Source organism: Sorex fumeus, unplaced genomic scaffold (assembly GCF_029834395.1).
Source record: "Sorex fumeus unplaced genomic scaffold, SorFum_2.1 ptg000128l, whole genome shotgun sequence".
Taxonomy (NCBI): domain Eukaryota; kingdom Metazoa; phylum Chordata; class Mammalia; order Eulipotyphla; family Soricidae; genus Sorex; species Sorex fumeus.
Genome location: NW_026606185.1, coordinates 51623034 through 51645799, shown reverse-complemented (window position 1 = coordinate 51645799; position 22766 = coordinate 51623034). Strand labels below are relative to the sequence as shown.

Sequence of the window (22766 nt, the reverse complement as noted above, 5' to 3'; positions counted from 1 at the left end):
TGGTGATGGCTGGAGATTTGTATATCAAAATCATAAATTAGTGACTGGAGAGACAGTAAAAATGGTAGGATGCTTGATTTGTGCAAGGACGACCGGAGTTTGGTCCCTAGAACCCTAAACAGTCTCCCGAGTCAGCCAGGAGTGAGCCCTGAGCACAGAGCCAGGAGTAAGCCCTAAGCACAGCGGGATCTAGCTGAGTCTGGCTCCAAAACAAACAATAACAACAACAAAGTTTTATTTATTTATCTTTAGGATTTTGGGGTCACACCTAGCCCTAAATAAACAATAAAAAGTAAAAAAAAAAAAGTAAAGTATATAGCCCTGTCCTGCACTGTCCTCCTATTGTTTATCGATTTGCTCGAGTGGGCACCAGTAATGTCTCCATTGTGAGACTTGTTACTGTTTTTGGCATATCCCATACATCACGGATAGCTTGCCAGGCTTTGCCATGCGGGCGAGATACTCTCGGTACCTTGCCGGGCTCTCCGAGAGGGGCGGAAGAATCAAACCCAGGTCGGCCGCATACAAGGCAAAAGCACTACCTGCTGTGCTATCGCTCCAGCCCTCCATAGCCCTAAGTTTGTTTGTTTTTTTCTTAAAAAAAGTCATTAAACATTATGTTTTAAAATTTTAAAAAATAAGTTAGAACCGGGGGGAAAATATCTGCAAAGTTAATAGAGGACTTTAGAGCATTTAGCCGAAGAGAAGGACTACATGGAGGGCGGGATCCACAGATCCCGAAGGAAAAAAAAAAAAAACAGGTTTCAAAAAGAGCTGAGATCATCGGGAAGTCCCAGATGGGGTAGGTACCGCATCCCGCCTCCCCCAGATGGAACCCCGGTGACCAGAAACCTCTACAAGCACAGCTCGAGTATGCGGGAACTAGGACTTTTCCTCAAAAATGCCGGGACTACACCTCCCAGGTAACCTCAGATTCCGGAAGTCACGCCCACAGCCCGCCCCCCAGCGCCATCTTGACAGCATTTAGCCGAAGAGAAGGACTACATGGAGGGCGGGATCCACAGATCCCGAAGGAAAAAAAAAAAAAAACAGGTTCCAAAAAGAGCTGAGATCATCGGGAAGTCCCAGATGGGGTAGGTACCGCATCCCGCCTCCCCCAGATGGAACCCCGGTGACCAGAAACCTCTACAAGCACAGCTCGAGTATGCGGGAACTAGGACTTTTCCTCAAAACCGCACGGCCGCTTACGCGGCCGCGCGACATCTCTCTATATACAAAGTGATCCATGGGAAGTAAACCACCTAACGTTTCTCTCTGAAAATCATAGTTAAGCTTTGAGCACGGCCACAGCCCCAGAAACACAAGGACTTAATGCAGAACCCAGCAGCTTGGAGCAGAAAAGTGAACGGGCTATGTGTTAACCTATGCCATCAAGTCTGCCAGAGGGGAAAGGGTGTTGGTCCCTTCCGCCCTCCTCCCTCTGGAAAGAAAGGTGGCGGCCACATGGGAGCCTTGTGGACAGCAGGCATGAGCCAGGGGAGCGGGGGCGACTAAAACCTCATGGGAAGGGGGGCGTTCCGGTCCGTCCTTCACGCCCTACCGAGGTCACCAGTTGCCCCCCACGAGCGGCTCTCCAGCACGGCCACAGCCCCAGAAGCACAAGGACTTAATGCAGAACCCAGCAGCTTGGAGCAGAAAAGTGAAAGGACTATGCGTTAATCCAGGCCATCATGTCTGCCCGGAGGGGAAAGGGTGTTGGTCCCTTCCGCCCTCCTCCCTCTGGAAAGAAAGGTGGCGGCCACATGGGAGCCTTGTGGACAGCAGGCATGAGCCGGGGGAGCGGGGGCAACTAAAACCTCATGGGAAGGGGGGCGTTCCGGTCCGTCCTTCACGCCCTACCGAGGTCACCAGTTGCCCCCCACGAGCGGCTCTCCAGCACGGCCACAGCCCCAGAAGCACAGGGACTTAATGCAGAACCCGGTAGCTTGGAGCAGAAAAGTGAACGGACTATGCGTTAATCCAGGCCATCAAATCTGCTGGAGGGGAAAGGGTGTTGCCCCATTCGCCCTCTCCTCTCTGGAAAGAAAGATGGCGGCCACATGGGAGCCTTGTGGACAGCAGGCATGAGCCGGGGGAGCGGGGGCGACTAAAACCTCATGGGAAGAGGGGCGTTCCGGTCCGTCCTTCACGCCCTACCGAGGCCACCAGTTGCCCCCCACTAGCGGCTCTCCAGCACGGCCACAGCCCCAGAAGCACAAGGACTTAATGCAGAACCCAGCAGCTTGGAGCAGAAAAGTGAACGGGCTATGTGTTAACCCATGCCATCAAGTCTGTCAGAGGGGAAAGGGTGTTGGTCCCTTCCGCCCTCCTCCCTCTGGAAAGAAAGGTGGCGGCCACATGGGAGCCTTGTGGACAGCAGGCATGAGCCGGGGGAGCGGGGGCAACTAAAACCTCATGGGAAGAGGGGCGTTCCGGTCCGTCCTTCACGCCCTACCGAGGTCACCAGTTGCCCCCCACGAGCGGCTCTCCAGCACGGCCACAGCCCCAGAAGCACAAGGACTTAATGCAGAACCCAGCAGCTTGGAGCAGAAAAGTGAAAGGACTATGCGTTAATCCAGGCCATCATGTCTGCCCGGAGGGGAAAGGGTGTTGGTCCCTTCCGCCCTCCTCCCTCTGGAAAGAAAGGTGGCGGCCACATGGGAGCCTTGTGGACAGCAGGCATGAGCCGGGGGAGCGGGGGCGACTAAAACCTCATGGGAAGGGGGGCGTTCTGGTCCGTCCTTCATGCCCTACCGAGGCCACCAGTTGCCCCCCACGAGCAGCTCTCCAGCACAGCCACAGCCTCAGAAACACAAGGATTTAATGCAGAACCCGGTAGCTTGGAGCAGAAAAGTGAACGGACTATGCGTTAATCCAGGCCATCAAATCTGCTGGAGGGGGAAGGGTGTTGCCCCAGTCGCCCTCTCCTCTCTGGAAAGAAAGATGGCGGCCGCATGGGAGCCTTGTGGACAGCAGGTATGAGCCGGGGGAGTGGGGGCGACTAAAACCTCATGGGAAGGGGGCGTTTCGGTCCGCCCTTCACGCCCTACCGAGGCCACCAGTTGCCCCCCACTAGCGGCTCTCCAGCACGGCCACGACTCCAGAGCACAGAAACCAATTTCTTAACTATCCGAGTTTCAGTAGAAATACTTCCAGGGTCAATAAGTAAAATAGCAGAAATCCAAAACCAACATTTAATTCTTGAACCCAGCTGTAGAAAGCAAATCACGTCACAATGCTTTTTCAGCTTGTCTGATTTGGGGGGGGGGGGTAAACTCTAAATAATAGTGGTGAATCTTTTATTGAAACAATGAATCTAATCAAAGCAGATAGAGTGTTAACTAGAATTCATCTGCCCCACAGGGACTGGGAGGGGTGGGGGGTGGGGTTTTATTGGGGTTCTTCATGGTAAAAAAAAAAGTATTGGTAAAGGGAAATGTGTTTGATATTTGCATGACTGAGACCTAAACCTGAAAGCTTTGTAACCTTTCCCACGGTGATTCAATAAATAAAAAAATAAATAAATAAATAAATAAAAACAACAACAACAACAACAAAAAAGCCAAGATTAAGTAGAATAGACTGAGGCTGCATAGAGTGTTTTTTGAGAACTTCACTGCCCAGAAAGCCAGCATCGATAAGGTGAAAGCTCAGCTCCTTCATGGGTGTTGTAACTGCCTTTATCTCTGCTACTTCTCCCAGAGAAGATTCCTTAGAGATAATACACTTCAGAGGGTCGCCTCAGTCACGGTTGACTTACATTAGCGTCACCTGGTTAGCTGAGCATTGAGGAGCAGATGTTTATAAACGATGATCCTTGCTCTTTCTATGAGTGTTAGTTTAAGACAATACAGAACCTACCTCTGTGGCAGGGCATTCCCTTTTGGGGGGGTTGGGGGGTGGGAGGGATACTGGGACCAGTGGTGGTGGAGAATGGGCACTGGTGGAGGGATGGGTATTTGATCATTGTGTAACTGAAGCCCAAGCACAAAGATTTGTAAGTCTACAACTGTACCTCATGGTGTTTCACTAATAAAAATTTAAGGAAAAAAAAAGACAATACAGAACCTAATGGAGAATTAGGGCTCAGTCCACAAGACTGTGAGCCCCTTGATCTTATGCTTTTCTCTCCTATGTCTGTCTTGTCCTCTTTTTTTTTTTTTTGGTGTGGGGGGAAGAGTCCACCTGGCAATGCTCAGGGTTTACTCCTGGCTCTGCACTCAGTAATTACCTCTAGCGGTGTTCAAGGGACCATATGGGATGATGGGGATTGAACCTAGGTTGGCCATATACAAGGCAAATGCCCTACCCACTATATTATCGCTCCAGTCCCTTAAGAATATTCTCTCTCAGAAGGGAACACCAAATAAAAGGTGTTTGGAGGATCCTCCCAGGAGGGGAGATACATGTCGAAAGTGGACTATGGACTGAACATGTTTGCCACTCAATGCCTCTTTTGCAGACCACAAAACCCAAAAGGAGAGAGAGAACACAGGGGATTGCCCTGCCACAGAGTCAGGGGGGGATGGGGGATGGGGGTGGGGGGGATATTATCCATGGTGGTGGAAAATGGGCACTGGTGGAGGGATGGGTATCTGATCATTGTATAATCGAAACCCAAGCACAAAAAATTGTAAATCTACAACTGTACCTCATGGTGTTTCACTAAAAAAAAAAATTAAAAAAAAAAAAATAATAGAGGACTTTATGTATCCAAAATACATAAATTACTCCTGCAACTCAGTAAGGGAAGTTTTCCACCAAATCTAGAAGTGGTACTAAGGAACCAGACCTTCCGCCCCCATTTGGGATGTGGGAGCACACCGGTGGTGCTGGCAAGAGGTAGCAGTGGGAGAATGGGGTGCCTGGGATTCAGTCGGGTTCTTGCCCCCAGACCCCACCACTGAACCAGCACATCCCATATATAGGTGACAGCTCAATTAACTGGTTGACAACCCAGTCTGCAAATGACCTGATGAGCACAATTCCATGCCATCCTCTGCATGTTCATTGGCTTAAAAAAAAAAAAAAAAACTTGGGGCTGGAGAGATAGCACAGCGGTTAGGGTGTTTGCCTTGCACGCGTCAGACCCAGGTTTGATTCCCAGCATCCCATATGGTCCCCTGAGCACTGCCAGGAGTAACTCCTGAGTGCAGAGCCAGGAGTAACCCCTGTGTATCGCCAGGTGTGACCCAAAAAGCAAAAAAAAAAAAAATCCTTAAAATGAGCATTTAAATATTGCTAATTCTTCCAATCTATGAACATAAAACATCTCCTTTCGTTTTCCTTTGATTTCTTTCAACGATGTCTTATCATTTTCAGTGCAGGGGTCTTTTACTGATCTATATCTTATTATTTTCACATGATTTAAAATGATACTGATATCTTCATTTCTCTTTCTGATAGCTCATTATAATTTTTTTGGTTTCATTTCTATAAAGAAAGGATCCACATGGAATCTGTATTTGCTTGCCATAAAATAAATAAATACATAAATAAATATTTAAAAACCACCTTGGGAGCAGGTAATGACATCATCAGGCCTAGGGAACATTAACCAAAAAAGTCCCCTCGAGCACTAATAAGAAATATGACTGGTTCTGTCCTAGAACTACACACTTGCCTTTATTTATCTCAACTTAATGTTCGATTTATTTTGGGGCCGTGCCGGGCAGTGATGAGTGATGAGGACATAAGCAGTGCCAGGTCACAGCTGCATGCTAGGCAATTGCCTTCATCTTTGTACTAGTCCTGGACACTCTAAAATTTAGTTTTTGTGGGATTTTTGTTTGTTTTTTGTTTTAGTGAACACACTTGGCAACTCCCAGCTCAGTGTTCTGGGGATCAGGCAGTGCTGAGGGTCAACAGGGCTCTAGGCGGTAAACCATGTGCAGCCAACCAGAGTTGGAACCCCCAGTACCCAAGTGGGTCTCTGAGACCTGGGAATAAGACCTGAACACTGCTGGATTTGCCCCACGCGCACACACACACACACACACACACACACACACACACACACACACACCACCACCACCACCCCCACCACCACCACCTAGAAAAAAATAAAGAAAAATTAAAAAAAAAAAACAAAATTAAGGAAGAGAAGGCTAGAGAAGGAAAATAATTAATGGGGAGGAAAGAAGTTGAGAAAAGGAAGCAATCGGAGAATAAGAGCCAGAGGTTTTGTTGCACTGGTGTTATGGGTGATGGTATAGCCATATATCCAAAGCATAGATTCAGCAACGCTAAAAATGAGACCTAAGTTGCCACCTCTAAAACTTCGCATTGTAGGGGCTGAGCGATAGCACAGCGGGTAAGGCGTTTGCCTTGCATGCGGCCAACCTGGGTTCGATTCCCAGCATCCCATATGGTCTCCTGAGCACCGCCAGGGGTAATTCCTTAGTGCAGAGAGAGGAGTAACCCCCGTGCATCGCCAGGTGTGACCCAAAAAGCCAAAAAAAAAATTAAAACTTTGCAATGTAGTCTCTCAAGGTGGAAGGTGACAGGAATGGGAGATGTGGGGGATGGATTATGGGGATTCTGGTGGAAGGAAGCTGATAGTGGTGGTGGGATTTGTGTTGAAATAATGTATGCCTAAACCTCAACTACTACTAGTAACTCTGTAAATCATGGTTCTTTGACTAAATACAAATATTTTTTAAAAAGAAAAAAATAAAAACAAAAAAGAAAATACGCTTCAGTGCTTTGAGCCGTTGTCGCGGCCCATCAGACCTATGGATTTATTTCTAGTTCGGTGGCCACCGCAGGTGGTACCTTGGGAACTCTTCCTGGCTCTGTGCTCAGGAGTGATCTCTGGTAGTGACGGGGACCATCTGTGCCAGGGATTCCAGCAGGATCACTGGGACAAACGATTAGCACCTTGACTCTTGTACTCTCTTTCCAGCCCCGACAAATCTACCTTATACATAATCAGAACTCAAAAGGTTCGTCTTTGGACACCAAGAGAATTTTTTTTTTTGTCCCAAAAATTTTTTTTTAATTTTTGGAAAGAAACGTATATGTACAAGCATGCGTGTGAGTACATACTTTTATTTGCGTGGTAAAATTCTGAAATAGCAGATAAGTAAAGTCTATTTCTAAATGGCAGACCTTGGTTAACTGGATTCATTTTTTGTTATTCATTTGCTAGAAGAAAACATCAATTATCTTAGAATCAGTAAAGCAACACTTACTTTTAAATATTTCTTTTTACAGACTTACAAACTTTCGTGATTCCGATTCAGTCATGCAACGTTCCAGTACCCATCCCTCCACCAGTGCCCATTCTCACCACCAACATTCCCAGTATCCCTCCCGCCACCCGCTAAAGAGAATTTCGAGACACTCCCTAACCCGCAGCCCTCTCCCCCGCTCCTCTCCGATAATCCCTTCCCCGGATTCCTCCGCCCCTTTCTCAAAATCTCGCGGTTGCTCCCGTAAACCTCGCGAGAGTGCCGGGTCTCAAGAATTCTCCCAGGAGCCTCCGCTCTTCCTCTTCCGTGAGTGGCCGTCGGTGAGTGTTGTCGGGGTCGTCCCGGCCGTGTCCAATCCGCCGGGTATCGGCGCCATCCCGGCCCCCCGGGCGCCGGCGCCTGGGTCAGCGTGAGGAGGACGCGTATGGCGCCTGCTTCCGCGCAGCGGGCCGCGTCCGAGCGGCTCTGTCCGCCGTGCGGGCGTCGCGCGGCCCGGCCGGGCCCCGAGCGGGATGGGGCGGCCGCCGGGATGGTCGCTCGGGTCCCCGCCGGGCCGCGCCGCTGACGGGCGCGCGCATCTCTTGCAGGAGGTCCCGAGATGGTGCGCTACTCGCTGGACCCCGAGAACCCGACGAAATGTAAGGGGCCGCGCCTTGCAGGGAGCTGCGGGTGGGGGGCACAGGCCGGGGAGGGGTGCGCAGGCATCGGGCTCCCAGTTCCCCTTCCCGTCCCCACGTGTCTTTGCTCTCTCGGCACAGCATGCAAGTCCCGGGGCTCGAACCTTCGCGTGCACTTCAAGGTAAGCTCCCTCGGGTTGCCGTGCGGCAGCCCCTCCTCCGCCCGCGCCGCTCCCCCTACCCCCCGCCCGGCCCGTCTCGAAAAGGGGCGCTGCGGTGATGCACGCTTAGGACACCTTTGGATTGCCCGTGAAAACGCATCGAGTCTGAGCAGCCCCCTGGTGGGAGTGTCGCGGCGTGGGGTCGGGGGAAGTTGGGCGAGAATGGGGGGTGATGCATGAACCTTTCAGAAGCCTGATGCTTAAATGAAAACTGCAATTCTGCCCGGTTCTGGTTCGCTCCCACGCACATCTTCCAAGAACAGACGGTACAGTTTTATACTGGTGCCGCATGTTGGTTATTTGAAAATCCGGGGTGGGGGGGGTGGCTCATTGTGTTTTGTTTTATTTATTTTTGTGTGATTCTTGAACAAGGTTATTTCTGTTACTTTCAGAACACCCGGGAAACGGCTCAGGCCATCAAGGGCATGCATATCAGAAAGGCCACTAAGTACTTGAAGGATGTCACTCTGCAGAAGCAGTGTGTGCCCTTCCGGCGTTACAACGGTGGCGTTGGCAGGTGCGCCCAGGTAAGGATTCTTGATTGCCATTGGGGAAAAAAAGTTAATAATAAAAGTGGCTGGGTGGGGGCGGGGGGCAGGAATGGTTCATCTTTACCTCCAGTCCACCTCTTGCTGGTTGCTGTGATGACTAACTTAGGACACCTTTGGATTGACCGTGAAAAAAAAAATGTTCTGAGCAACCTTGGATGTCTATGAAATGATCTCGGTTTGCTTATAAGGTTGGGGGAAGTGACTGATGGCTTCTCTGTTTTCTTTCAGGCCAAACAGTGGGGCTGGACACAAGGTCGTTGGCCCAAAAAGAGTGCTGAGTTTTTACTGCACATGCTTAAAAATGCAGAAAGTAATGCTGAACTCAAGGTACTGGGACATCAACATTTTTCAATACATGTAGCTAGGTTGGTGGTCTGGTTAATTTCTGGTTTGGATTTTTGTTTCCCAAAGGGTGGTGGCCATGCATCGCCACTTGGGGGGGGTAGGTTGGAGGTGGTTTCTTTGGTTGCTTCTCTGAAGTTACCAACAAATCAAACCATTGTCTTCAAAGATGTAGCTATTTCTTGCATTCCTTTACCAATGACTTGCACACTTACGCCATAATCCCTTTGGGGAAAAAACAATGGTTTGTGGATGATTGTTTTGTTGAGGGGAGCACACCTAGCAAGAGTATTCTGGCTCTGCACTCAGGGATCACTTCTGGTTGGACTTGGGACCATAATGTGATGGGGCCTGAATACCCACTTGGCCAGGTGAAAAGCATCTTGCCTGTTGTGCTGTCTTCTCCCAAATGGTTGGGATCAAACATGGTAATTCCCAAGCCCAGTTTTCCTGGGCCAACTTCACGCGTAAGATCCAGTAACCAGAATGATTGCCTTAGCATGTTGTGAAAATGGCTTGTTCTCTACAAAACCAAGATTGCTAAGTTTTATTTTCAAGTGATAAAATTGATAAATCATGGGCATAAAGGATTTTTAATTTTGTTTTTTATTACCCTGGGTTTTCTTACTTGGGGAATCGGAACCCAGCATTGGAATAGGAAAATACCTGGGTTTGTTGAACCTTTCTGTCTGCCAAGCTGTGCTTCCCAAATGGTGTTCCCTTGAGGTGTAGGACCTGACCCTGCCAGACCTTGAGCCTTTTTTTCTTTTTGGGTCATACCCAGTGATGCTCGGGGGAGTTACTCCTAGCTCTGCATTGGGAATTAGTACTGGTGTTGCTCGAGGGAACATACGGGATGACGAGAATCCAACCTGGGTTGATTTAATACCATTCCTCTTTGGTACTAAAATGCTCTAAAACTGATAATGAAAACCTAAACTGTTACGCACTTGGAGGTGCCATTTAAAAGCTATTGCTTTTAGCACTGATACTTGGGATCTATGTTTTGGTATTTAGAGTGAATATTATTTGAAGTGTAGAGGTTTGACTTTCAAAGATTATTGCTATCCGATTCTGTGATTTGTGGTCTTAAGATTGTTTTCTTGTTTCTCTGCTCCCCCTCTCAGGGTTTAGATGTGGATTCTCTGGTCATCGAGCATATCCAGGTGAACAAAGCACCCAAGATGCGCCGCAGAACTTACAGGGCTCATGGGCGAATTAACCCCTATATGAGCTCTCCCTGCCACATTGAGATGATTCTTACTGAAAAAGAACAGATTGTTCCTAAACCTGAAGAGGAAGTCGCACAGAAGAAAAAGGTATTTGCTTATTGCTGAGTTTCATTTGTGTGTGATCTTCGAAAGCACTGCTGGTTGCTGTGATGACTAACTTAGGACACCTTTGGAATAACCGTGAAAGGAAAACTGTTCTGAGCAACCTCTTTGACCATGTTTGCAGATATTTATGCTCCAGCTTAACAGTGATCCTAGACTCCTCCTCACGCTTACAATAAGTTTTTTCTTTTATTTGAACATGATACTCCTTGCTACACGTTCGAGCACAGTGTTCTCTTCATAGTACTTCACGTATACCAGTTCCCACACCACAGAGTAATTTATTTTGACGTTCCCAGTTCTTGTGGTGAAACTTACGAGAGGGTTTCTTCAAAAGACTTTACTTTTTCTTTTCCCAGATATCACAGAAGAAACTGAAGAAGCAAAAACTTATGGCCCGGGAATAAGCTCAGCATAAAATAAAAATCTTAAGTAAACTGACTTGATTGTGGTTGTGTTTATTAGTAAAACAGTACTACAAAATGAGTCCTATGCTTGGAATGAAAACAGTTGATGCAGTTTACCTATTAACAGTTTATGCTTTTATCAAGTTTTAGGGCATTTTAATGCCAAAGAGGAAACTTCACAGGGTTAAGTGTCAGCCCTCCAATCCAGCCTAAAGTGGTTCTTTATACAAATTTGGCTGTTCAGTTTCTGTACAGCTCCCCATATTGGCTTTGATCTAGCATGTCAGGTTCATCCTTAAAAGTATTTTGCGGTATACAGAGATCCTCCCTGCATCCCACATGTTCACACGGCCGGAGTAAGCCAAGTGTGGAGTCAGGAGTGATATGACCCAAAACTTTTTAAAGTACCTTATAGTTGAGCCCAGTCATTGGCGCTTTCAAGCACCGCACAGCTTTGGAAATCTTGGGGGCATGGATCTCCCCACTTGTGTATGTATGTCCTAGAGGGAATTGCACCATTTGGTTGTTGAGTATATGTTGGTGCTTGGTGACAAAGCTTTAGCCCTTGTGTTCAACTGAGTGCCCTGGAGACCTTGCTAATTGGGAGTGACGTAAGGGCCAGGACCTATGCTTTGAGTGCTGGGAACTGCGTGGCGTGGGCTGAAGGAAGGTACCAGCCAGATGGGCAGCCACATGTGTCAATAGCAACGGGTGTAGGGGTCATCTGTCCGGGCGGCGGCCAGGATTCGCGCTTCTCCCAAGAGCACTGAGGTTCCGCGGCCCCGGAAGTCCCGCCCCGCCCGGATGCCGCCTGCGAGTCTTCCGGCTGACGCAGCGCGCCTTTGTCGACCCATTGGCTCAGCTGACGCAAGCCCCGCCCTCCGGAAGTGCGCCGTTTCCGCTGCGGCTTGGTGGTCGCGGGTGAGCGGGCCGGGCTTGGCCGGGCTGGCAGGGTGGGCTGCTGCCGCGGTGCTGTCGGGCTGCTCTGCAGGCGCCGGCCCCTGACGCGTCCCGCCCCGCCGTTCCGGTCCTTTATCCTCCTGCGAGGCGTCGCCGGGGCCCCTCCACCCGGCCCCGCTCTCCTGTCGGGTAACACGACGCGCGGCCGGGCCCCTCCCGCCCCCCGCCCTGCGCCCACCGCCTCCCTCCCTCCCTCTGCTCCCTGGAAAGAGGCTCCTCGCCTTTGCTTTCGGTCATTTTCCTCGTTCTGTCGTAAGGCTCGAAAATTGATTTGGAGACAGGAAATACAGTATGTCTATGTATCTGTCTATATATATATTACATATATGTATATTTCTAAGTCCATGGAGACCTTGCTGGGTTCAGGGCTCCACTTATAAGAAGTAGAAGGCTATCCTAGAATCAGTGTGAACTAAGAGAAAACTGCAGCTTCATTATGAAGTCATTGTGGAGAAAAAAAAATAATTACGACATGAACGATTAGTAGTTAGCCTGTAACTTCCAGTCCAACTATTAGTAATTTAAGTAAACTAGTAGTTCTTTTAAAATTGTACGGACTTAAAACTCGATTGTAGAGCCTAACGAAGTTCTCTTAGCACTGCCTGTTGTTTTGAAGGGTTTATTTGCTCTCGAAGATTTGGTTAAAATCTTCTGCTTTTGAAAGGAGAAAAGGCAGCGCGTTGAGCTAGAAAACCAGAACTGGAAATCCTGATCTTAGCCAGCTCTGTTTACTAGTTATCTTTCTTGTGAACTTTGGACAGATCTTAACGTTTGGGTGTTCCTTTTTTTTTTTTATTCCTTTTTCTTACTAGCAGCGCTTAAATAATATGCACAAACACTGTATCTCTGTAATGCTGTTTATTGCCTCCTCGGTATACCCTACTTTAGTGTGGTACTGAGAATGAAGTCACTGTATTGTCTTCATCTTACAATACAAAGGAATTACGGCACAGGCTGGGTACAGAGTTTGCCCACGAATACCAATGGTGAAAGTGGATCCTGAATGCAATCAGTTGCCAGCCAGTGGGCTTGATAAGCTGTGATACCTCCAGACTTAAACCAAACACTCCCTCGGTGACACTCTAGGGCTGGGGAGAGTTCATTGCAGAGGGCTGGGGCCTATACTTTGATCCCCAGGCTGCTGAGAGTGAGCCCCGAGCATGGAGTCAGGAGCAGCCTCTAAACGAACAAAAGCAGATTCTAAATTTCCGTGGCCAGATGCTACAGTTCCTTGAAGGCGGAAAGAGAGCAGTCCCTTGTCTCGTTTTTCTGTGTCGGGGCCACATCCTGTGGTGGCGGGGTTCCCTGAAGTCCCTGAGGGTTCGTTCCACAGCACAAAAAGAGTAAAAGTCATCGTTCCCCATCTCTTTCATGTTTTGTGCCTCCTTAAAGACAAAGCCCCCCCCCCCCCCCCCCCCCCCCCGCCTCACTGAGGGCATTCTTGTTTGCCAGGACTCAAACCCAAGGCCCTTAGCTTTCTAGGCAAGCCCTCTCCATCACTGGGCCGTCACACAGAGTGTTTCTATGATTAAATGAATTGATGTGCCCAGAGGGTACATCCCTCCCCCACCCCTCTCTTTTCCCCTCTCTCTTTCCCTCTCTCCCCCTCTCTCCCTCCTTCTGGGCATTATGGTTTGCAATACAGGTGCTGAGAGGTTACCATGTATCCCTTTACCTACTTTCAGCATGCAGTTCTTGTCCAGAGTAATCATTTCCAGCTCTCACTCTTGGCTTCTCTCTCCTCACTTGCCCTTCCCCGCGGCTGCCACCACTTGTAGCGAACTTCCGTCTGTGTCCTCCTGGAAGGCGCAGCGTTTTCGGATTGAAGTTTGACCTTCAGTGCCCCTTCCGTGGAGGTCGGTTTCTTTGGTCACGCATCTCTGGTGAACTGACTCCTTGTTCTTTACCCTCATGCATAGCAGCAGTGAACGAGCGTGACACGATGGTGTGCATTCCCTGTATCGTCATTCCGGTGCTGCTCTGGGTCTACAAAAAGTTCCTGGAGCCATACATCTACCCTCTGGTGTCCCCTGTGGTTAGTCGAATATGGACTCGGAAAGAAAAACCACAGGTCAATGACAAAGGCAAAGGGGATTATAAGGTAAAAGCATCCAGGGCCTTAAGCAAGGGGGGGGTGGGGGGGGGGTGGAGTCAAGGCAGCATCTTTAGCTTTTGGAAAAATAGGTTCTTGGTACCAGAAATTTCCAGCAATGGAACTTTAAAGCGCTTCCTTTTAAAAATAGGGGTTTGGGTTTTTGTTTGTTTTTAAAATAGTTGGGGGCGGGACTGGAGCAATAGCACAGCAGGAAGGGCGTTTGCCTTGCACACGGCTGACCCGGGTTTGATTCCCAGCATCCGATATGGTCCCCTGAGCACCGCCAGGGGTAATTCCTGAGTGCAGAGCCAGGAGTAAGCCCTATGCATCGCCAGGCGTGACCCATAAAGCAAAAAAAATAAAATATATATATATATATAGAAAATAGTTGGGGGCTGGAAAGTTTGTACAGTGGGTAGGGCGTTCACCTTGCATGCGGTTGACCCACGTTTGATCCCCAGCATCCCATATGGTTTCCCTGGCAGCGCCTGGAGTAATTCCTGAGTGCCGAGGTGAGCCACTTGCAAGGCAAGTGCTTTTCCTCCTGTACTAGAAGTACATTTTTGTCACTTTGAAGTGTTTTTTGTTTGTTTTTAAAGACTTATTTCATAATTAGTATTATTAGAATTCCCTAAAATCTCTTTTCATTTTAGGGTGCAGCTACAAACGAATTACCAGCAAAGGGACCAACAGAAATCTGTGATAAAAAGAAATATTAAAGGAGTTTCCCCAGCGGGCATCATTTTTAAAATGGAACTGATTATCTGAAGCACCATTTTGTAATTGTCTCTTTTTTTCCCTGAGACCAGAATTTGGGGTAGAGTAACTATGCACCTAATATGTAGTATTTATATTTAAGATGTACTTCATTATATTTAATGACCTCATTCCAAGTTCTTTTTTTTTTTCTTCATTAAAATTAGCTTTCATTTCTATCACTACACAGTTTTTTTTTCCCTTTAATACTATTGCTTGCCAGCTAACGCTTCCATTAATCTAGTTAGTATTGAACTAGTTTCCCAGAATCATTAGGACCTCCAGTAATGGCCATCCCCTCCTCACGGGCAGCACGCTAAACTGGAGACTTGGAGACTGCGTCCTCAACCTGCGTCCTCAACCTCTTTGTTGGTTAAGGTTGAGAGAGACTTGGAGCTGGAGCGATAGCACAGTGGGTAGGGCATTTGCCTTGCATGCGGCTGACCCAGGTTTGATTCCCAGCATCCCATATGGTCCCCTGAGCACTGCCAGGAGTGATTCCTGAGTGCAGAGCCAGGAGTAACCCCTGTGCATCGCCAGGTGTGACCCAAAAAGAAAAGAAAAAAAAAAGGTTGAGAGAAAGTGGACCTGTAATCACGAAAGGCACCATCTATTTTTCGCTTCCTCATATTTGCAACTTTACGTAGATTCAAGAACCTCACAGGTGCAAGGCCTTCGTGCCCTCTTAAGTTTAAGGGCCTTAAGATAAGGATCGTTTTCTTCTCTATGTTCTGCCTTCAAATTATTATCCTCTACTTCGAGAAAGGCTTTGATCTCTGAAGCAGCTCCTGGAAGCATGACTCCGTGAGGAAGTCCTTCGTTGATGAACGCCTTCATCGTCATCTACGGCGTCATCTCAGCATAGGTAGCAACTCACGTGATTTGTCCGATGAGCGCCTTTCCAGTTGGTCCAGTAGAAGAATGGTTTTCAAGCCCCAGCAATCCTCTTACAATAAATGTATCCAGTCCTGAAGATGTTAAGCAAGCTGCAGCTTTTCTCTAAAATCAAATGATGGACTGATTTCTACAATCGGTGGCTGAAGGCCTTGTTTTACAGTTGTATACGTGGCACTGAACCTCTTAGTGATCTGGGTTATCGGATTTTGCTGTGGCTTTCGGATTAAATGAGAAAGTAAGGCTACCGTTGACTTAAGTATCGCATTAGTCTCCCCTACCCTTGCAGTGATGCCGTCAGGTGCCCATCCAAGTTCTTTCCTTTTGTTATTGGGCACTCCTCGGGATGAAAGTATCCAGGACCCAAAGGGAGAGCCTCCAAGAGTATAGGAAGCAGGAAATGAGGCTAACAAAAAAGTTAATGGTGACAGCCACACTCTCTCCAAGTGTGTACTTGATCATCCTCTCTATGTGGCGAACAGCCAAAGCTGCTGCAGCTAAAACCTCCCCTGGTGGCAGGGCCTGTGATTCTCTTTGCAACAATGTTCCCTATTTCCTAAGAGGATGTCATTGTGTCCTCTATCACTACAGTTTGCAAGATTATAAATAAGTAGAAGATTTGTGCCAGTAGAAAATATTATTAAATCAGAACTTGAAAACCCATTGGGCCTCTGGCTTTCATTTTTGTGAGTTTGCTGCTTGCTCTGACTTCTCTGAGCTCTTCCAATTTGGGCAAAAAACAACTTCACTGTGAAACAGTGCATTAAGACTACTCAGTGATGAGAAACTGGTGTATTTGGAGGGGGAGGTAACGAGTCTTAAGTAGTTACTAACTATGTTAATAGATAAGCAGAACAGCTTATCTCTGAGAGAACTCCTTACTGTTTAGTGCTCTGAGGTAAACTGAAAGCACGGGACAGTAGGGAAAACTTGAAAAAGAGGAACTGCCTTTCCAGAAATGCCGATGGACACAGCCTGTCCTCACTGTTCAGCACCACTTCTTTTTCAGTGAAGGCTTAGTCATGTAGAAGGAGATCATTTTCTATTCGAAAAGCACAATTATAATAGCATGGGGCTGGAGCGATAGCACAGTGGTAGGGTGTTTGCCTTGTATGCGACTGACCCGGGTTTGATTCCCAGCATCCCATATGGTCCCCTGCGCACTTCCAGGAGTAACCCTGTGCATCACTGGGTGTGACCCAAAAATTAAAGTGACGAGTTGCCCCCCACGAGAGGCTCTCCAGCATGGCCATGGCTCCAGAGGCAAAAGGACTTAATCCAGAGCCCGGCAGCTTGCGGCAGAAAAGTGAATGGACTATGCGTTAAACTGGCTCCATGCCTCCCCGGGAGGGAAAGGATGTCGCTCCCTTCCCTTCTGTCGTCCCCCTCAACCCCCCTCCCAGCAGCAAGGTGGCCACCGCCTCAGAGCTTATTGGAAAGCCAGGTATGAGCCGGGGATGACGGGGCAACTGCAGTCTCATGGGAAGGGGGGCGTTCCCGTCTCGTCCTTCACGCTGTACCGAGGTCACGAGTTGTCCCCCATGAGCGGCTCTCCACGGCCATAATACTAGATGCACTGCAACCAATCTCGTAATTATCCGGCTCTTGGCAGAAATCCCTCCAGACTTACCTAGTAAAATATCAGAAATCCAAAATTGCGTGGCTGCTGTTGCGGCTACGTGACATCATATGGTTCTCATAACCAGCGATAGAAAACAAATTATTTCACAATGCCTTTTCAGCAGTTCTGCTTGTTGGGGGGAAATTCTAAACAATAATGGTGCATGTTTTGTCAAAATGATGTAACCAGAGTAGAGAGAGAGTTAAGTAGAAATCATGTGCCTCACAGGCATTGGGAAGGATGGGAGGTGGGTATATTGGGGTTCTTGGTGGTGAAAAATACGTATGGGTGAAGGGAAAGGTGTTTGATCATTGTGTGACCGAGACTTAATCTTGAAAGCTTTGTAGCTTTTACCACAGTGATTAAATAAATATAACAAAAAAAAAAAATTAGTATGGTGAATGCTTCTGGGTGACAGTATTTTCTTCCTTGTGTTCTTCAAGGGCTGATTTCTGTCTGCCCAGGTGGGTTGATCCTGACACTGCGTGGTTTCCTGAGTACCCCTAGATGTGTACACCAGAACAAAAACAGACCAAAGGGCAGGGGCAGGGAAAGGATTTTCTCTCCATTGCTGTTGTGTTCCAAGAGGTGTGGTCTTCACAGCAGAGGTGGAATGAGACAGTTCTCTTCGGCCCTGGGCCGCTGGCCACTCATCACCGGATTTCAGAGTACGGCTCAATGACATGCACACCATCATGGCATATTTGTGGTTTCTGTCCAAGGAAGAAAAGTTGAAAGGTCCCCAGCAATGTCCCGGGTCTTCCTGTGGCTCTGCTAAACAACATGTCTGGCCTGTCGTGGAACTTAGACCTTATTTGCCGTAAACAACGAGGTTTCATCTTTCCTGCTATATCTACACTTGAAGTTTATGATAGGGGCCCTTCCACAGCTACATTTGGCTGATACATTTAGGTGGTTATTTCTAAAATGATGTACTCCAAATGACAGATCCAGGGATTGGAGAGAGGGCAGGTGGTTAGGTGTTTGCCTGTTTGCATCTGACCCCAACTTGACCCCCCTCCCACATCAAGTCCTTAGCACCTGAGAACCACCTCACTCCTTAGCACCAGTCCCCTCCTGTAAGCAAAGTGAAAATAACACTCGGTGAAATAGACAAGAGCAAATAAAAAGTGAAAGTTCATCAGGGTTGACGATGGTGCACAGGTTGGAACGCACACTATATGCGGGAGTCCCACAACCTAGGGCTCCATGCTGCCTGCTGTAGCCCAAAATGCTACACAAAAAAATACCATTTCCTCATCCTAGCTCTGTGGACATGCCTTTTTTTTTCTCATGTAGCTTTTAGCAACTTTCTATAATTCCTTATTAATCACCAAGTAGTGGAAAGTAGTACATTGCATCCCTTCCCTTAGTCACTCGGTTAGCTGTCGCTTCTGCCTTCATGTTTTCTCTCCTTATCTCTAAGCAGCTGTAGTCCTACCTTTCCACACTCACGGTCAAAGGTAGGACTACAGCTGAATCTTACGAAGACAATGTTTATGAGAAACAGCCTCGTTCTTGATGCCCCATTCGCTCTCAACGGAACGACCATCTCCGAATGCAACAGCTATGTGTACCTAGGTCGAGAGGTCAACATGACAAATGGCACCCGAGCTGCGCAGGAGGAAGAGAGCGGCTTGGAACGCCTTCAAGAACGTCGAAGAAATAGCTAAGAGGACGAAGAACCTCCGGCTCCGGGCACATCTCTTTGATTCCACTGTTCTTCCTGCATTAACATATGCCTCAGAGACCTGGACCCTACGAAAACAGGATGAGAACGCTATTCAGGTCTCCCAAAGAAGAATTGAAAGAGCTATGCTTGGAATATCACATTTCACTCAAATGAGAGAAAGAATACGGAGTTCCGACCTCCGTCGACGATCAAGAATCAGGGACGCTGTCTCAATTGCCAAGGTGTCAAAAATCAGATGGGCTGATCACATAACGAGATTTGGAGACGACCGCTGGACTAGAGCTGTTACCAACTGGATTCCACGGGATGTCAAAAGACCATGTGGCCACCCACCTACCAGATGGTCAGACTTCTTCGTCAAGATCATGAACGATCGGTTTGAGGCTCTTCATGTTCCCAGAGCGAACAGATGCCATTGGGCTACACTAGCACGCGACAGGGACAAATGAAGACGTTACTGGCGCCCGCTCGAGCAAATCGACGACTAACGGGAAGTTAAGTGATTTAAGATGTGATCTCTAAGCAATGTGTATGTTCAATTTTTTGAGTTCCCGATTTCTGACAGCACTGGTTCCCTGCCAGAGGCTGTCTCGCTGTATTTCCGCTGAGCCTCCCACACTTCATATGTTTTTGTAAATTTGGGTTGTCATTCATCGAGGTTAAGAAGATTCTGCGAATGCCACATGCTCGCTTCACCCCTCCCTCTCTCTGATCCCTTTCCCTTCCTGTTCCGCAAAGCTGTTAAGCTGCTGGCAAGGGGCCTCTAGGAGTATCACCTGGTGAGGAGCAAGAGAGAGCTTCTCAGAGCAGTTTTTTGGCTTCTTGGGGCCCGTTCAGGCCAAAGCCATTGTCCGTTAAGACTCACACCAGCGGCCGGAGTGATAGTACAGCAGGTAGGGTGTTTGTTTGCCTTGCATGTGGCTGACCCAGGTTTGATCCCCGGCATCCCAGATGGTCCCCCGAGCACTGCCAGGAGTAATTCTTGAGTGCAGAGCCAGGAGTAACCCCTGAGCATTAAAAAGTAGTGGACCAAGTAGTAGAAAGTACATTGCATCCTTTCCCTTAGTCTCTCAATTAGCTGTCACTTCTGCCCTAATGTTTTCTCTCCTTATCTCTAAGTAATGTGTATGTTCAATTTTTTGAGTTTTCAATTTGGCTTCCTGGGGCCTGTTCAGGCCAGAGCCATTGCCCGTTATGACTCATATCAGAGGCCGGAGTGATAGAACAGCAGGGAGGGTGTTTGCCTTGCATGCGGCTGACCCAGGTTCGATCCCCAAGCCATCCCATGTGGTCCCCTGAGCACCGCCAGGAGTGTGACCCAAAAACCAAAAAAACTAGTCATGACGTTCAACCTCATCTGTGCCTTGCTCTTTTGGAGCTGATCCTGCTGTATCTGAGTCCCTGCTTGTCCCCAGTGTGCCTTCCTCTGCTTGGGGGTCCACTGTTATGGTGAGCATCGCCACAGTCCCCACGCGGGCTGACGAGTGTGCCCACTGGCCTTTACCTCCAGTTCCCTTTTGCTCTGGCTGGCACCTAGATATGGTGCTGTGGCAGACCGGGCCGTCCTGGCGTTGCATTGCCCCCAAGGACAGCCAGAGTGTGACTCCTGAGTGCGGCATTGGGAGTAGCCCCAGGCCTTAGGGGACCAAGTATAGCCTAGTTTTTAAGGTTGGGGATATAGCTCTGGTTAAGTACATGCTTCTCATGTGTAGTGTCCTTGATTCGATTTTCATGGACTCAAAGGGAAAAAAAATGTATATATGTGGATACAATAATGACTTATTGGGACCTGAGGGATAGCACAGTGGGGAGGGTGTTGCCTTGCACGCAGCCACCTGGAGTTGGATCTCTGGCACTGCATATGAGTGAGCCCTGAGTGCAGAGCCAGGAATAAGCCCTGAGCATTGCTGGGTGTGGTTCAAAAATTTTTTTTAAAAAATGCTTAATAGCTTGAATAATGAATTAAGAGCTTTGAAAAATTACCTTTATGGGTAGTGGGATAGGGTGCATGCCTTGTATGCAGCTGACCTTGATTCGACCTCTGGTATCCCATATGGTCCCCTGAACCTTCCAAGAGTGATCGAGTGCAGAGCCCAGAGTAAGCTTTGCACTCCACCAAGTGTTTCCCCCCAAATTGAAGGTGTTTATGCTCAAGGTAAAACAAATCTGTCAAGGCAAGAGATGTGCAAAGCATACAGATAGAAATAAAATGACTGAGTCCTGGTGACCAAATAACACGAAGCACAGTGATCTGGGGAGGGTGACGTGCCTGTGGAAAGGGAGTGTCTCCTGTCAAATTCCAGACAAAGGCAGTTGGACAAACAACCCCTGTGATGCCCTGGGATTAAACTCACTGAAAAGTAGATGAAGTTATACGCAGAATAACAACTCTACCATTTGTCAGTCGATCAGGGCAAGGGCCTGTTCCTGGCTCTGCTCTCCATGTGCAGTACAGGGGATGGAGCCCGGCTCAGCTGCGTGCAGTGTAAGCGGGTACCCCGGCTACGCCCTCTCTGGTCCCGAGACCTGCCACCTATTCAGAGCTACTGTTTCATTAAGCATGTGTCTCGCACAAATTCACTTGATCCTACACAGCTTTGGAATATAGGCAGGAAAACAAAAGGATCATAAAGCTTAAATGCGTTAACTTGAGAATCTAGAGCTTCAGCTCTTACTCAACCTTCCTGAACATAGGTGCTTTGTTTGTTTGGCTGTACGTGTGGTGTTCAGGGATCACTTCTGACTGCGCTCAGGGATCACTCCTGGCAAGGTTTGGCAGTGGAGGGGTAAGTATGTGATGCCAGGCTCTGTTACATGCAAGACACCTTACCCTCTATACTATCCAGTCCCACCTGGTAAGATCTTACTGGGAATCATACAGCAGGGAAGAGAGTTGGGGAAGTGTCGGTAGGCTTATTTTTAAATTTTTTGATTTTTATTTATTTTTTTTTGCGTTTTGGGTCACACCCGGCGATGGTCAGGGGTTACTCCTGGCTCTGCATTCAGGAATTACTCCTGGCAGTGCTCAGGGGACCATATGGGATGCTGGGAATCGAACTTGGGTCGGCCACGTGCAAAGCAAACGCCCTACCCTCTGTGCTATCACTCCAGCCCCGGGAGGCTTATTTTTAGTTGTGGGGCCACAACCCATGGTAGTCAGGGACCCTTCCGGCAGTGCTCAGGTGACCATGTGCGATGCTGGAGACTGGAAGTGGCTTAAGTACCCGTACCATCTCTCTGGCCTTGCCCCCCCCCTTTTTTTTTTTAATTTTTATTAGTGAATGACTGTGAGGTATAGTTATAGACTTACAAACTTTGATGCTTGTGTTTCAGTAATACAATGATCGAGTACCCATCCCTACACCAGTACCCATTCTCCACCACCAATGATCCCAGTATCCCTCCCCCCACCCCTATCCCACCCCCTCCACCCCCCACCCCGCCCCTTGGTTTTAAAGTTCTAATCTTGCTAACTGAATCAGAAATTTCTTTTTGCCTGTGTGTGTGTGTTTTTCCTTCTGTCTGACAGCCCTGCTGTTTCCTGCTGGGGCAGTTATTTGGGCTCTCCTGAAGGACCCCAGTTTTTGTCACGCCTCCTTCCTGAGCAAGCAGCGAGCAGCCTCAGTGACTCAGCACTAACTCCGAGCCAGGTGGCTCTCTATGACTCTCACAGCCCAACAGGATCCAGACCTGCCCGCCACTGAGCTCTGGCATCCCCAACTCCCTGCAGATGACTGTCCCGGGAGCACTCCTACCAAAAGGAGCAGAAGAGGGGAGGGGAAGAACCGCCACCTCCACAGGGTTTGCTCCCTGAGGAGCTCCTGGTTGCTTTCACCCTCAAAGCTATATTCATTGCCAAGGTGACAGCTCTTCAGGGAGAAGCAGAGACCTGGGCGAACCCGTTTAAGGGAAGCTTAACCGGCTGCCAAATAAAGTTGAATTGAGGCAGGGGAAGTGGCAAGGGCCAGCGGGGGAAGTGTCAGAAAACAGGCCAGGCCAGGGAGCTGGGTCACAGGGCCTGGCGCATCCTCTGTGTGCAGGGACCCCTGAGCTCTGCCAGGAGCGTCCCTCTCACACAGAAC

At 48.5% G+C, this 22766-nt stretch overlaps 2 protein-coding genes and 3 non-coding genes across 7 annotated transcripts; all 5 read left to right on the top strand.

The window, feature by feature from the left end:
* Positions 1 to 7718: 7718 nt before the first annotated feature.
* RPL17 (ribosomal protein L17) lies at positions 7719 to 10699 on the top strand. Its single transcript, XM_056138013.1, has 6 exons — positions 7719 to 7831; positions 7952 to 7992; positions 8424 to 8558; positions 8811 to 8909; positions 10052 to 10243; positions 10618 to 10699. The coding sequence occupies exons 1-6, from the start codon at positions 7792 to 7794 to the stop codon at positions 10663 to 10665; spliced, it is 555 nt and encodes a 184-aa protein (XP_055993988.1). The 5' UTR covers positions 7719 to 7791; the 3' UTR covers positions 10666 to 10699.
* Positions 8082 to 8145, top strand: LOC130045586 (small nucleolar RNA SNORD58). Its single transcript, XR_008795570.1, has one exon. It is a non-coding gene; the product is annotated as a small nucleolar RNA SNORD58 (small nucleolar RNA).
* LOC130045584 (small nucleolar RNA SNORD58) lies at positions 8668 to 8732 on the top strand. Its single transcript, XR_008795568.1, has one exon. It is a non-coding gene; the product is annotated as a small nucleolar RNA SNORD58 (small nucleolar RNA).
* Positions 10298 to 10362, top strand: LOC130045585 (small nucleolar RNA SNORD58). The gene has a single exon (XR_008795569.1). It is a non-coding gene; the product is annotated as a small nucleolar RNA SNORD58 (small nucleolar RNA).
* Positions 10700 to 11521: 822 nt separating the features above from the next.
* Positions 11522 to 16033, top strand: CUNH18orf32 (chromosome unknown C18orf32 homolog). Of its 3 annotated transcripts, none has more exons than XM_056138014.1 (3): positions 11522 to 11586; positions 13548 to 13726; positions 14374 to 16033. In XM_056138014.1, exons 2-3 carry the CDS (start codon positions 13568 to 13570, stop codon positions 14437 to 14439), a joined length of 225 nt encoding a protein of 74 aa, XP_055993989.1. In that variant the 5' UTR covers positions 11522 to 11586; positions 13548 to 13567; the 3' UTR covers positions 14440 to 16033. The 3 variants fall into 3 exon arrangements, with proteins under 3 accessions (XP_055993989.1, XP_055993990.1, XP_055993991.1); XM_056138015.1 differs by lacking the exon at positions 11522 to 11586 and adding an exon at positions 11619 to 11754; XM_056138016.1 differs by lacking the exon at positions 11522 to 11586 and adding an exon at positions 11873 to 11914.
* The last annotated feature ends 6733 nt before the right edge of the window (positions 16034 to 22766 follow it).